General features: G+C 41.1%; 1 protein-coding gene across 1 annotated transcript; it reads left to right on the top strand.

The window, feature by feature from the left end:
• The first annotated feature begins 7,894 nt into the window (after window positions 1–7,894).
• Window positions 7,895–12,778, top strand: gpr182 (G protein-coupled receptor 182). Its single transcript, XM_012869302.3, has 2 exons — window positions 7,895–8,255; window positions 11,215–12,778. Exon 2 carries the CDS (start codon window positions 11,218–11,220, stop codon window positions 12,295–12,297), a length of 1,080 nt encoding a protein of 359 aa, XP_012724756.2. The 5' UTR covers window positions 7,895–8,255; window positions 11,215–11,217; the 3' UTR covers window positions 12,298–12,778.
• Window positions 12,779–12,853: the final 75 nt, after the last annotated feature.

Genomic DNA, 12,853 nt, shown 5'->3' with positions numbered 1-12,853 from the left:
TTACATCGTTTATTCAGAAATTCTCTGTTAATTAGATTTGCATTTTTCTGCACTGCAAAAATGGGAACTAAAAGTAAGTAAAATTTTCTTTTAAATTAGCACATTTGTCCTTGATTTGAGCAGGTAAGTAAATGGAATGAGTTCATTAAATTTACTGCACTAGAAATAAGGTGATGGAGATGAGTTGTTCCTATTTTAGGTGCAGAAACCTCATTCATTTGTCTTAATCTTATTTACCTGCTCTAATCCAGGACAAACGCACTCATTTACAGAACGTTCTAGATACTTTCAGTTCCCGTGTTTTCCAGTTTTTTTCTGAATCCTTGAACAGGGCTGCTGGGACATGTCACCAGAACGAGTTTCTGCTGACCGTTTCCTTCCTGTTTCATCCGAGCGGAGCAGATCTGCTGACAGGTTCCTGCTCGCTGCGTCCGACAAGCCCAGCAGAGGGGGGGGTCAGCGGGGAACACCGGGGGAACATGGTCCCGCTAATCAGGGGGGAACCGGGCCAACACAAACGTCCGTGCCTTATCTCCACGATGCTGAGCTCGACTGTCCCTCATGCTTCTCCAGCTGCTTCAGCTAAGACTAAGAACGTAGAGAACATGGACCCGGTTCTGAAGTCCTTCCACTAAGACTAAGAACGTAGAGAACATGGACCCGGTTCTGAAGTCCTCACTAAGACTAAGAACGTAGAGAACATGGACCCGGTTCTGAAGTCCTTCCACTAAGACTAAGAACGTAGAGAACATGGACCCGGTTCTGAAGTCCTTCCACTAAGACTAAGAACGTAGAGAACATGGACCCGGTTCTGAAGTCCTTCTACTAAGACTAAGAACCTAGAGAACATGGACCCGGTTCTGAAGTTCTTCCATGGCTCCCTGGATCTCAGAGAATAGACTTTAAAATCCTTCTGTTAGTCTATAAATCCCTGAATTAGCACCTAAATACTTCAATTCAATTCAATTTTATTTATATAGCGCCAAATCATGAAACATGTCATCTCAAGGCACTTTACAAAATCAAGTTCAATCATATTTTACAGATTGGGTCAGATTATACAGATTGGTCAAAAATGTCCTATATAAGGAAACCAGTTGATTGCATCAAAGTCCCGACAAGCAGCATTCACTCCTGGGGAACCGTAGAGCCACAGGGAGAGTCGTCTGCATTGTACATGGCTTTGCTGCAATCCCTCATACTTCGCAAGCATGAAGCGACAGTGGAAAGAAAAACGACCCATTAGCGGGAAGGAAAACCTCCAGCAGAACCAGAACCAGGCTCAGTATGAACGGTCAGCTGCCTCGACCGACTGGGGTTACAGAAGACAGAGCAGAGACACAACAAGAGAGACAAAAAGGCACAGAAGCACACATTGATCTAGTAATCTGTTCTACATTAGATGGTAGTAGCGGGTGAGCCGTCTTCTCTGGATGATGTCACAGTTAACAGAACCTCAGACCAGGTGTACCTACTATGAAGAAAAAGAGAGAGAACAGAAAGTTAAAGCAGAAATGACAACAGTCATTTCAATGTAATACAATGCAAAACTGGAGAACAGTAGACTGAAGAACAGTAGAAATCAGCAGAGTGAGAAAATTAGACCCTGATGTCCTCCAGCAGCCTAGGCCTATCACAGCACAACTATAGAGGTAGCTCAGAGTAACATGAGCCACTCTAGTTATAAGCTTTGTCAAAAAAGAAAGTTTTAAGATTAGTCTTAAAAGTAGACGGGGTGTCTGCCTCACGGACCAAAACTGGGAGTTGGTTCCACAGGAGAGGAGCCTGATAGCTAAAGGATCTGCCTCCCATTCTACTTTTAGAGACTCTAGGAACCACCAGCAGACCTGCAGTCTGAGGACGAAGTGCTCTGTTAGGAACATACGGGGTAATCAGAGCTCTGATATATGATGGAGCTTGATTATTAAGGGCTTTATACGTTAGAAGAAGAATTTTAAATTATATTCTTGATTTAACAGGAAGCCAATGAAGGGAAGCTAAAATTGGAGAAATATGATCCCTCTTGTTGATTTTCATCAGAACTCTTGCTGCAGCATTTTGGATCAGCTGAAGACTTCGAACTGCATTTTGTGGACTTCCTGATAGTAAAGAATTACAATAGTCCAGCCTTGAAGTAACAAATGCATGGACTAGTTTTTCAGCATCACTCCTGGACAGAATGTTTCTAATTTTGGCGATATTCCGGAGGTGAAAAAAGGAAACTCAGGAAACCTGTTTAATATGGGATTTAAATGACATGTCTTGGTCGAAAACAACACCAAGATTTATTTTTATTACCAGAGGCCAAGTTAATGCCATCCAGATTAAGTGAATTAAGAACTTTATTTTTTGAAGACTCTGGCCCAAAGATTACAACTTCTGTCTTGTCAGAATTTAAATGCAGGAAATTTAAAGTCATCCAGCTTTTGATGTCATCAAGACATGACTGCAGTCGAAGTAATTGATTGGATTCATCAGGATTTATGGATAAATATAGCTGAGTGTCATCAGCATAACAGTGGAAATTAATCCCATGCTGTCTGATAATTTTGCCTATCGGAAGCATATATATAGTAAATAGAATTGGTCCAAGGACTGAACCCTGTGGTACTCCACAAGTGACCCTAGAGTTTGAGGAAGATTTATTATTAACATGAACAAACTGGAATCTGTCTGACAGATAAGATTTAAACCAGCCTAATGCTTTTCCCTTAATCCCTACAGTATGCTCAAGTCTTTGTAGGAGAATATTGTGATCAACTGTGTCAAATGCAGCACTGAGATCTAACAGGACAAGTATAGACACAAGTCCATTATCTGAGGCCATGAGAATGTCATTAGTGACCTTCACCAGAGCTGTTTCAGTGCTATGATGAGCTCTGAAGCCTGACTGAAACTCCTCAAGTAGGTCATTACTTTGTAAATGTTCACATAGTTGATTAGCAACTACTTTCTCAAGAATTTTAGATAAGAAAAGAAGATTAGATATAGGTCTGTAATTTACTAACTCATCTTGATCAAGAGATGGTTTCTTAAGTAAAGGTTTAATAACAGCTACTTTAAAAGCCTATGGTACATATCCATTTACTAAGGATAGATTAATCATGTCTAAAATAGGACCACTGATCAAAGGGAATACCTCCTTAAACAACTTGGTTGGGATTGGGTCTAACATACAGGTAGAAGGTTTAGATGAAGCTAAAATTTTAGATAGCTCAGAAAGCTCTACTGCTTGTAAACAGTTCAGACACTGCGCAGGTTCTAAAGATTCCTCCAATGCTGCCTCACTTACTGAGGACGAGGTAATCATGTTTGGGAGGATGCCAATTATTTTATTTTTGATGGAATCCATTTTATTTATGAAGAATCCCATAAAATCATTACTGCTAAGAGCTAAGGGAATGGATGGATCAACAGAGCTGTGGCTCTGGGTAAGTTTGGCAACTGAAGAGAAATCTAGGATTATTCTTATTCTCTTCAATTAATGATGAAAAATATGCTGCTCTAACTCTGCGAAGGGTCTTGTTATACAACAATAGACTGTCCCTCCAGATTAGGTAGGATTCCTCTTGATGTGTAGAGCGCCATTTTCTCTCCATTTTCCTAACATTGTGCTTCAAGGAACACAGCTCTGAATTAAACCAAGGAGCCAGCTTCCTGTGAATAATCACCTTCTTTTTCAAGGGAGCTACATTGTCTAATGCAGAACGCAATGACGAAGTCATACCGTTTACAAAGACATCTATTTGTGAATTGGAAGAAACAACATTGCTGCTATCTGCAGGGTATTTCTGCAATACTGACGATATTAAGAGGGGGACAGACTTTTTAAAGTTTGATGCAGCATTGTTCGATAAAGATCTACTATAATGGAACCCTCTTTCGGGGGTGGAGAACTCAGTTAGATTAAACTCAAATGTTATTAAAAAAGGATCAGATAGGACAGGGTTGTGAGGAAATACTGTTAATTCTTCACAATCAATGCCATATGTCAGCACAAGGTCCAAAGTATGGAGCCAAGAGTGTGTCGGTTTATGCACATTTTGAGCAAAACCAATTGAATCTAGGATAGTTTTAAAGGCTACACTGAGATTACCACATTCAGTGTCAACATGGATGTTAAAATCACCCACTATAATAACCTTATCAGTATTTAACACCAAATCAGATAAGAAATCTGACAACTCATCCAAAAACTGAGTGTAAGGGCCTGGTGGACGATACAAAACAAACAGAAGAGGTTTTATTGCTTTGCAGTTTGGATGAGGGAAACAGAGGGTTAAATGTTCAAAAGAACTGTAGTTATTAATTGGCCTGTAAAGAACGTAGAGAACATGGACCCGGTTCTGAAGTCCTCACTAAGACTAAGAATGTAGAGAACATGGACCCGGTTCTGAAGTAATTGGCATCACAGACTTGTTATAAGGGCATCAACCCTCCAGACCACTCAGGTCTTCTGGCTCCAGCCTGCTCTGCAGAACCAGAACCAGAACCAGACATGGAGAAGCAGCATTTAGTTCCTATGCTCCACTGATCTGGAACAAACTTCCAGAACATTGTAAAGGTGCTGAAAGCCTGAGTTCCTTTAAATCAGGATTAAAAACACATTTGTTTAGAATTGCCTTCAACTGTTCTAGTTAACTGAATCACCACTTTTTTGTTCTATTTTCTATCTACATTTTATTCCTGCTTGCTTTTATTCTGTTTTATTTTCCTATATTTTAATCATATAAAGCACTTTGCATTGTCTCTGTACTGAAATGTGCTTTATAAATAAATCTGCTCGGCCAATAGGAGCCGCTCCACCATCCTCAGCAGGAGAAACTAAGTGGACCAGGTGATCCCGGCTCTGCACCTGAAGGCAGCCACCAGGATGCCCCCCCCCCCCCCCCCCTTCCTCAGCCGGGCTGATGAAGCCCAGGTCTTCACCACTTCCTGCCATTGTTCTCTCCTGTCAGGGCTTTGGGTCTCTTCTCTGCTGCAAACACACGAGTTCTGCTGCTGTAGACGGTAAAATTCAGAGAAAGCGGAAAATAAAGTTTATGTGAAATCGCCCCGTTAGCAGAAAGGAGTTTATTCAAGTCTACAACAACTCATTTCATGCTTAAAATGAGGCAGTGTTCATGATTACTGTTTTATTAACTATATTTCATATACTTAATCGTTTAGTACTGAGAAGCATAAACAGAAGTCTAAAACTATGTACAGATAGTTTACTTAATTTTGGTTATTTATCCTTTAGTGGAGGAATAATTTTTTTTAGCCTATTTTTATTACTTCCACTCCTTACATTTTGGAAATAGTCTCATTGCTTCTATTTTATTTCAGCTTGTTTTCGTTCTGGCGTGTCAATTAAAAAAATAAATGTTCAAATAAATAGCGCTACCTGCACTGCAAAAACAGGATTAAAAATAAGTCAAATTTTCTTGGACTGAGTGTATTTGTCCTTGATTTGAGCAGCTAAATAAGATTATCTGCCAGTGGAATGAGTATTTTTACCCCTAAAATAAGATAATTAGATATATTGCACCTGAAATAAGATGATGGAGATGAATTGTTCATGAATTGACAATTGTTATAAAAGGGTAATGCACTCATTTTCATGTCCAGTTTTATTATCTTCCATCTGTTATCCTCATCAGTTCCTGCAGCTACGCTTGGATGATCGTTTGCATTTCAATAATAAGTAAAAGGTAATTGATAAAATGAAGTTTGACTTCTTGCCCTGATACTTATAGACATCAGAGTTTCTGCTCCATGGAATCTTGTTGATGCTCAGAGGCACCTGAATGGACCTTTAATATATAATTATAAAAGTTAAAGTTAATTTTAAATGGACATGTGGGGTATTTATAGGGAAATACAGTAAAATTATAGTAATGTGGGGAGGATTACTTCTACTTTAATACTTTAAGTAGTTTTATACTTATACTTTTATACTTTCTCTTGAGTAAAAGGTTTGAGTCGATGCTTCTAGTAGCTATGCTTATACCAGAGTAATAGATGTGAAGGGCACCTCTGACTAAGTACATCAATACTAAGACTTAAGCTTATACTTAAGTATATTTAATAAAACTAACTTTAAGTATACGACTGTTTTGCTAACAGACTGCCGACTCAGCTGGTAGCTTTTTAGTTTTTTATTCTTGCCTTTGTGATTTTTCCTTTAACTTCACTGGGCCTTGGAAAAAGCAAACGTACCGTTTGAACTTGGTCCATTTTGCAATAACAAAGTTCAGTGTTTTTAGAAGGATTTCATCAGAAGGTTGTAGAGCGTTTTGGTGAAGGGAAAAGGAAAAACTGATTTTAAAATGTTTCTCAAACTAGACTGTGGGTTCCTGTTGAGTCTCCTTCAGGGCGACGCCACTAAATAAAATCTTTAGAAGTCGGCTAATTAGTACAGGGAGTCGACCTGTGTGCAGTTTAACTCTGTGCACTGCAAAAACGGATCTAAAAATAATTAAAATGTTCTTAAAGTTAGAGTATTTATCCTGGATTTGAGCAGCTAAATAAGATTATCTGCCAATGGAATGAGTATTTTTACCCCTAAAATAAGATAATTAGATATCCTGCACTTGAAATAAGATGATGGAGATGAATTGTTCCTATTTTAAGTACAAAAATCTTATTCCTTTGGCAAATCATCTTATTTACCTGCTCAAATCAAGGACAAATACACTAATTTTAAGAACATTTTAATTATTTGTAGTTCTCTTTTTGCAGTGTGTAACTCTAGCTGCTCTGGCGTCAGAGCTGTGATAGAGAACCGGTCAGGGAGAAAGTTCTGGAGAAGTTCTGCAAAAAGGGAACTAAAATTAAGCAAAATTCCCTGAAAATGTGAATATTTTTTACTTGATTTGAGCAGCTAAATAAAAGTATTTTCCAATGGATGAGAATTTCTACAACTAAAATAAGATAATTAGACTTGAAATAAAATGATGGAGATGAATTGTTCTTATTTTAAGTGCAAAAATCGTATTCAATTGGCAAATAGTCTGATTTAGCTGCTCAAATTAATGAAAAATACACTAATTTCAAGAGGCTTTTACCTACTTTCAGTTCCCTTTTTGCAGCGTGTTCAGTCCGTCACCTGGACATGGAGAGAGGATGGATTACCTGCAGAGCTACCAGGACATGGATGTCCACCTGAGCTGACAGGCTGGGACAGGAGAGCATTGATCAGAGAAGCAGGAGGACCATGGTGGCTCTGGAGGAGCTGCAGAGATCCAGAGGAACAGAGAGTACGTTTCCTTGATTTCAGCCTGTAAATGAGGTTATTTGCCAATTGGATAAGAATCTTGCACTTAAAATAAGAACAAATCATCTCCATCATCTTATTTCAGGTGCAGTATATCTAATTATCTTATTTTAGGGATAAAAACACTAATTCCATTGGCAGATAATGTTATTTAGCTGCTCAAAGCAAGGCCAAATACACTCATTTCAAGAAGATTGTACATACTTTGAGTTCCCTTTTTGAAGTGCTGCCTCAGAGGGGCTGAATGTAAATTTAAACACACTTTACACTGCAAAAACAGAACTAAAAATAAGTAAACTTTTTATTGAGATTAGTGTATTTGTCCTTGATTTGAGCAGGTAAATAAGATTATCTGCCAATGGAAAGAGTAATTTTACCCCTAAAATAAGATAGATTTAATGCACTTGAAATAAGTTGATAGAGATGGGTTTTTCCTATTTTAAGTGCAGAAATCTTATTCCATTGGCAGATTATCTTATTTACCTACTCGGTGTATATATACACTCATTTCAAGAAAATTGAAACTTAAAAAAACGATGACGTGTCACTTTCCTTCCTCTTCTGATCTATGCACTACATAGTGTTGGTATTTAACACGTAAACACTTTAAAGTACGAGCAAGGAGAGAAAATGTGAATAATGTGAGGGTTTGTGGTTTAGTTTGTTGCGCTGTACTTCCTCCAAGACATAAAGTGAAGTGAAAAAAAGTGACTAATTGGTAATATCTTCAGTTTTAGTCAGTTTCCCTGGACTTCAGTCCCACTTCTGATCACTGAGGATGTCCTGTCAGCGTTCTGCGCTCATGGGAAGTGGGAGGGCAGAGACTCCTGTCTGCCTGATCCCTCAGATAGTCCACAGCATCAGAGCTGGAAGGAGACGTCTCCTTTGTGCACGTTCCACTCGGGAGGGCGGAAAAAACAAAAACCTGCAGAAGGAAAACAAGGAGTCCGGCGGAACCGGTCCTGCTTAGATCCAACAGACCAGCTTCACCGGCAAGGTAGGATTTAGTTCAGCGTTTGGAGATGTTTGGATCTGAGGGTCAGGCGGCACCATCAGAGGAGTTGGCGCTGTAGCTGCATCTGTGGAGGGATTATGTCCCGATTCTTTGTGATCCCTCATCAAAAAGCTGATAAATCTGCTCTGTCTGAACCATAACTCTCAGCTTTCAAGTACTCTGCAAAAAGGGAACTAAATGTAAGTGACATTTTCTTGAAATTAGTGTATTTGTCCTTGATTTGAGCAGCTAAATAAGATTATCTGCCAGTGTAACGAGTATTTTGACCCCTAAAATAAAATATCTAGACATCCTGCACTTGAAATAAGACGATGGAGATGACTTGTTTCTGTTTTAAGTGCAAAAATCTTATTCCATTGGCAGATAATCCTATTTAGCTGCAAAAATCAAAGAAAAATACTCTCATTTCAAGAAATATTTTTTTTACTTTTAGTTCTATTTTTGCATTGTATATGTTTAAATGTAGACATAATAAATGTATTTCACCGTTTTCAGGTCAGATTGTTGCCCTTAGCGGTGCTAAGTCACGCCTGTGACACATTTACCTGTTAGGAAAATGTGTCACAGACAACTAAATAAAGCAACTAAAAATAAGTCAACTTTTCTGGAAATTAGTGTATTTGTCCTTGATTTTTGCAGCTAAATAGGATTATCTGCCAATGGAATAAGATTTTTGCACTTAAAACAGAACCAAGTCATCTCCATTGTCTTATTTTAAGTGCAGTATATCTAATTATCTTATTTTAGGGGTAAACATATTCATTCCATTGGCAGATAATCTTATTTAGCTGCTCAAAAGGACACTCATTTCAAGAAAAATTTGCTTACTTTTAGTTCCCTTTTTGCAGTGTAGACGAGTGAATGAAGGTTGCTGTCTCACAATAAAACTGTCCCGATGCACCATATTAACGTTTATATCCATGACGTCAAAAGGTTTAGCGCAACACGCTGCAAAAACGGAGCTAGAAGTAAGTAAAATTATCTTGAAATTAGTGTATTTTGTCCTTGATTTGAGCAGGAAAGTTGATCTGCCAGTGGAATATTCATTTGCACTTAAAATAGGAACAAGTCATCTCCATCATCCTATTTCAAGTGCAGTATACTGTATATAATTATTTTATTTTAGGAGTAGAAATACTCGTTCCATTGGCAGATAATCTTATTTAGCTGCTCAAATCAAGGACAAAAACATTAATTTCAAGAACATTGTACTTATTTTTAGTTGCTTTTTTTTTGCAGTGCATGTGATGGACCAACACAAGGTGAAGCAGCGCTCTGATTAAAAACATGGAAATAAAAATCTGAAAAGTGCGGCATGCACGTCCAGTCAGCCTTAATCGATGCTCTGAAGGGCGACCTCACAGCTGCAGATCCTGCTATGAGGTCGATGTGCCGCGTTTGGCACATCTGGAGACGTTTTCCCCTCTCCTTTACTAAATAGATCGAGCTCCGCCGGCTTGATTGGAGAACGCTTGTGATCGGCAAGATTCCACCTTTTAAATGGGTCTGGACGTTTGACTGGGCCGCTGATATGTGATCTGAGCCGGCTGTGACCGTACGTGTCGTCCTGCATGGTGGCGATCCGGTTTTCAGGATGATACGCACGTATAGATCTCCTCCACAGCAGTTTGTCGTGTCCTCTGCATGGCTTTGGAAAAAGAAGAGCGTCTTTCAACAATAACTTTGTTCCATTTGGCCTTTTCTGTCAGCAGATTCTTCCACCTGAGGTGCCGATTGTTGCTGCTCCTCCAGAGTTGCAATGGGCCTCTCTGTCAGTTTGGGTGGAGAGTCTGCTCTGAGGTTATTTGTGGGACAGAACAAAGCTCTGGGAGATCGATTTAGCACCTAACCTCGTTTAAGCTGAACCAGAACTTTCTCTCTGATCGCTCTGCTGGGTTCCTCGGCCTCCATGACGATCCATTTGTTCTCTAAAGAACCCCAGAGGCCTTCACAGAACGTCTGCACTGCAAAAAAGGGAACTAAAAGTAAAATGTTCTTAAAATCAGTATATTTTTCCATTATTTGAGCAGCTAAATAAGACTGTGCCAATGGAATGAGAATTTCCACCCCTAAAATAAGATGATAGAGATGAATTGTTTTTAAGTACAAAAATCTTATTCCATTGGCAGATATGATTTACCATCTCAAATCAAAGAAAAATACACTAATTTCAAGAGGATTTTACTTACTTTTAGTTCCCTTTTTGCAGTGATGGGTTTCTACTGCGATTAAATTGCGTTCAGATGGACTTTATCTGCTAATTAGGAGACTTCTAAAAGCAATTATCTACGCTGGGTTTAATTTACAGAGGACTGAACACCAGTGCCACACTTTTCTGAATTTAGTTAGTTTAATAGTTTTGTTGGCCCGTTCTGCACAATCCCAGTAAAGTTCCCAGAGGTTTGTGGCTCTAATGTGTGAATATGAAAAAAGCTGAAGGGGGGGGGGGGAATGCAAAAATGGAACTAAAAATAAGTAATATTTTCTTAAAATGAGTGTATCTGTCCTTGATTTGAGCAGGTAAATAAGATGATTTGCCAATGGAATAAGATTTTTGCACTTAAAATAGGAACAATTCATCTCTATCATCTTATTTCAAGTGCAGAATATCTAATTATCTTATTTTAGAGGACAAAATACTCATTCCATTGGCAGATAATATTATTTACCTGCTCAAATCTAGGACAAAAACACAGATTTTAAGAAAATTGTACTTATTTTTAGATCCATTTTTGCAGTGTGAATACTTCTGTGAGGCACTGAGTGTTTAAGTCTGCTGTAGCACGTCGCGCCTCCCTCCTCCTCCTCCTCCTCCTCCTCCTCCTCCTCCTCCTCCTCCTCCTGCTGTTGTGTAACGTCTGAACATTTAATCAGATTAACCCTGAAATAAAGCTAGATTGTGTCCCGACATGAAGCATTTTCCGTCTGCCCTCCCCTCCAGACCATGACCTTCGATCACAACCACTCGGTGGACTTCCTGAACGGCACGCCGTGGTTCATCTACGAGTGCACCATCGACCTGGACGCCAACTACAGGCGCATCGCCCTCTTCCTCATCTACCTGTTCATCTTCGTGGTGGGCCTGCTGGAGAACCTGCTGGTGGTCTGGGTCAACTGGCGCCGCCGCCACTCGGCCAGCGGCGTGCTCTTCTGCATCATCAACGTGAGCCTGTCGGACCTGATGGTCATCGTGATCCTGCCCTTCTTCATGCTGGAGGTGACCCTGGACAAGGTCTGGCTGTGGGGCGGCTTCCTCTGCAAGGTCACCCACCTCATCTACGTGGTCAACTTCTACAGCAGCTCCTTCTTCCTGGCCTTCATGACGCTGGAGCGCTACCTGTCGCTGACCAGGCCGTCCCTGCCCACCCTGCTCCCCGTGGCGGGCCGGCGCCGCTGGCTCATCTGCGGCGGCCTGTGGCTCTTCTCCCTGTTCCTGGCGCTGCTGGAGAACGTGCACGTGGACCTCCTGGAGTGGGACGAGCCGGGCTGCTACATGCTGCCCGAGTACAGCTTCACCGAGTGGTTCGTGTCCGTGGCCTTCCTCTGCACCATCTTCCAGTTCCTGGGCCCGGCGGCCGTCATCATCACCTGCAACGTGCTGATAGCCAGAGCGGTGAGGAGCGCGCCGGACGTGGAGGGCCGGCGGGACGTGTGGCTGGTCCACGTCTACTCCCTGGTGTTCGTGGTGTGCTGGCTGCCCTACCACCTGGTCACGCTGCTGATGATCATAGACGACCTGGACCCCTTCACCTTCAGCTGCAACACCGTGGAGGTCCTCTACTTCTCCTTCATCGTGGTGCAGGGCCTCTCCCTCTTCCACTGCGTCGCCAATCCTCTCCTCTACAACTTCCTCAGCAAGAGCTTTCGCCGCAACCTGATCAACACCGTCCTAAGCCACATCCCCAGGGAGGGAGCGGCCGAGCAGGTGGAAGTGGCGCCGAAGCCCAACGGGGGCAGAGACGAGCCGGCGAAGCAGCGCCGGATGAGCAACGCCAGCACCAGCCAGTCCGACGTTGGATCATAAGAAAGCAGCCGAGATCCTGGTCAGGAATGAGACTTTTTTTTGATTATTTTGTTTTTCTTCCCGCAGCAACATCTGGAAAGAGTCTAATTCAGCCGCACGCTTCAGACTAGCAGAGGCATCTAATGGGCACAACTTCCTCTCACATCCCACTTCCTGCTTTTCTTCCCCTGCATGAATGTCATCAGGTTTAAGTGGAGCAGGGCAGGCGATATTTGTTTCTTCTGCAAAGCGGCTCAGCTCCCACAGGACCTTTAGGCTAACGACTGTAATCTGCCAACAAAGGGAAGAATAGTGTCGCGCCAGGAATGCGCGTAAACAACTCATCCGCAGTCAGGCGCCTGCAGCTCTCGTGTATTTCTGAACTGGTTGCAAACGTATGTTTCAGATCAAATCATAACATACATCACTAAGTGCTTATTTAACACCTCTGATGTTGTAATGGTCTCTGTAAATGGAATAAAAACAAACTTTAAACATTTCACATGTCTATTTAAATTTGAAAATCTGAGTTCAGCCTCAGGAAAGTAGATCTAACTAAAAAAACTCCAGAGGACTT

Source organism: Fundulus heteroclitus, chromosome 1 (genome assembly GCF_011125445.2).
Source record: "Fundulus heteroclitus isolate FHET01 chromosome 1, MU-UCD_Fhet_4.1, whole genome shotgun sequence".
Taxonomy (NCBI): Eukaryota; Metazoa; Chordata; class Actinopteri; order Cyprinodontiformes; family Fundulidae; genus Fundulus; species Fundulus heteroclitus.
This window is presented reverse-complemented; position numbering and strand designations above follow the sequence as displayed.

Bases quoted from the DNA above. Each gene is read 5' to 3' on its own strand.
- gpr182 (XM_012869302.3), top strand. From the start codon at position 11,218: ATGACCTTCGATCACAACCACTCGGTGGACTTCCTGAACGGCACGCCG.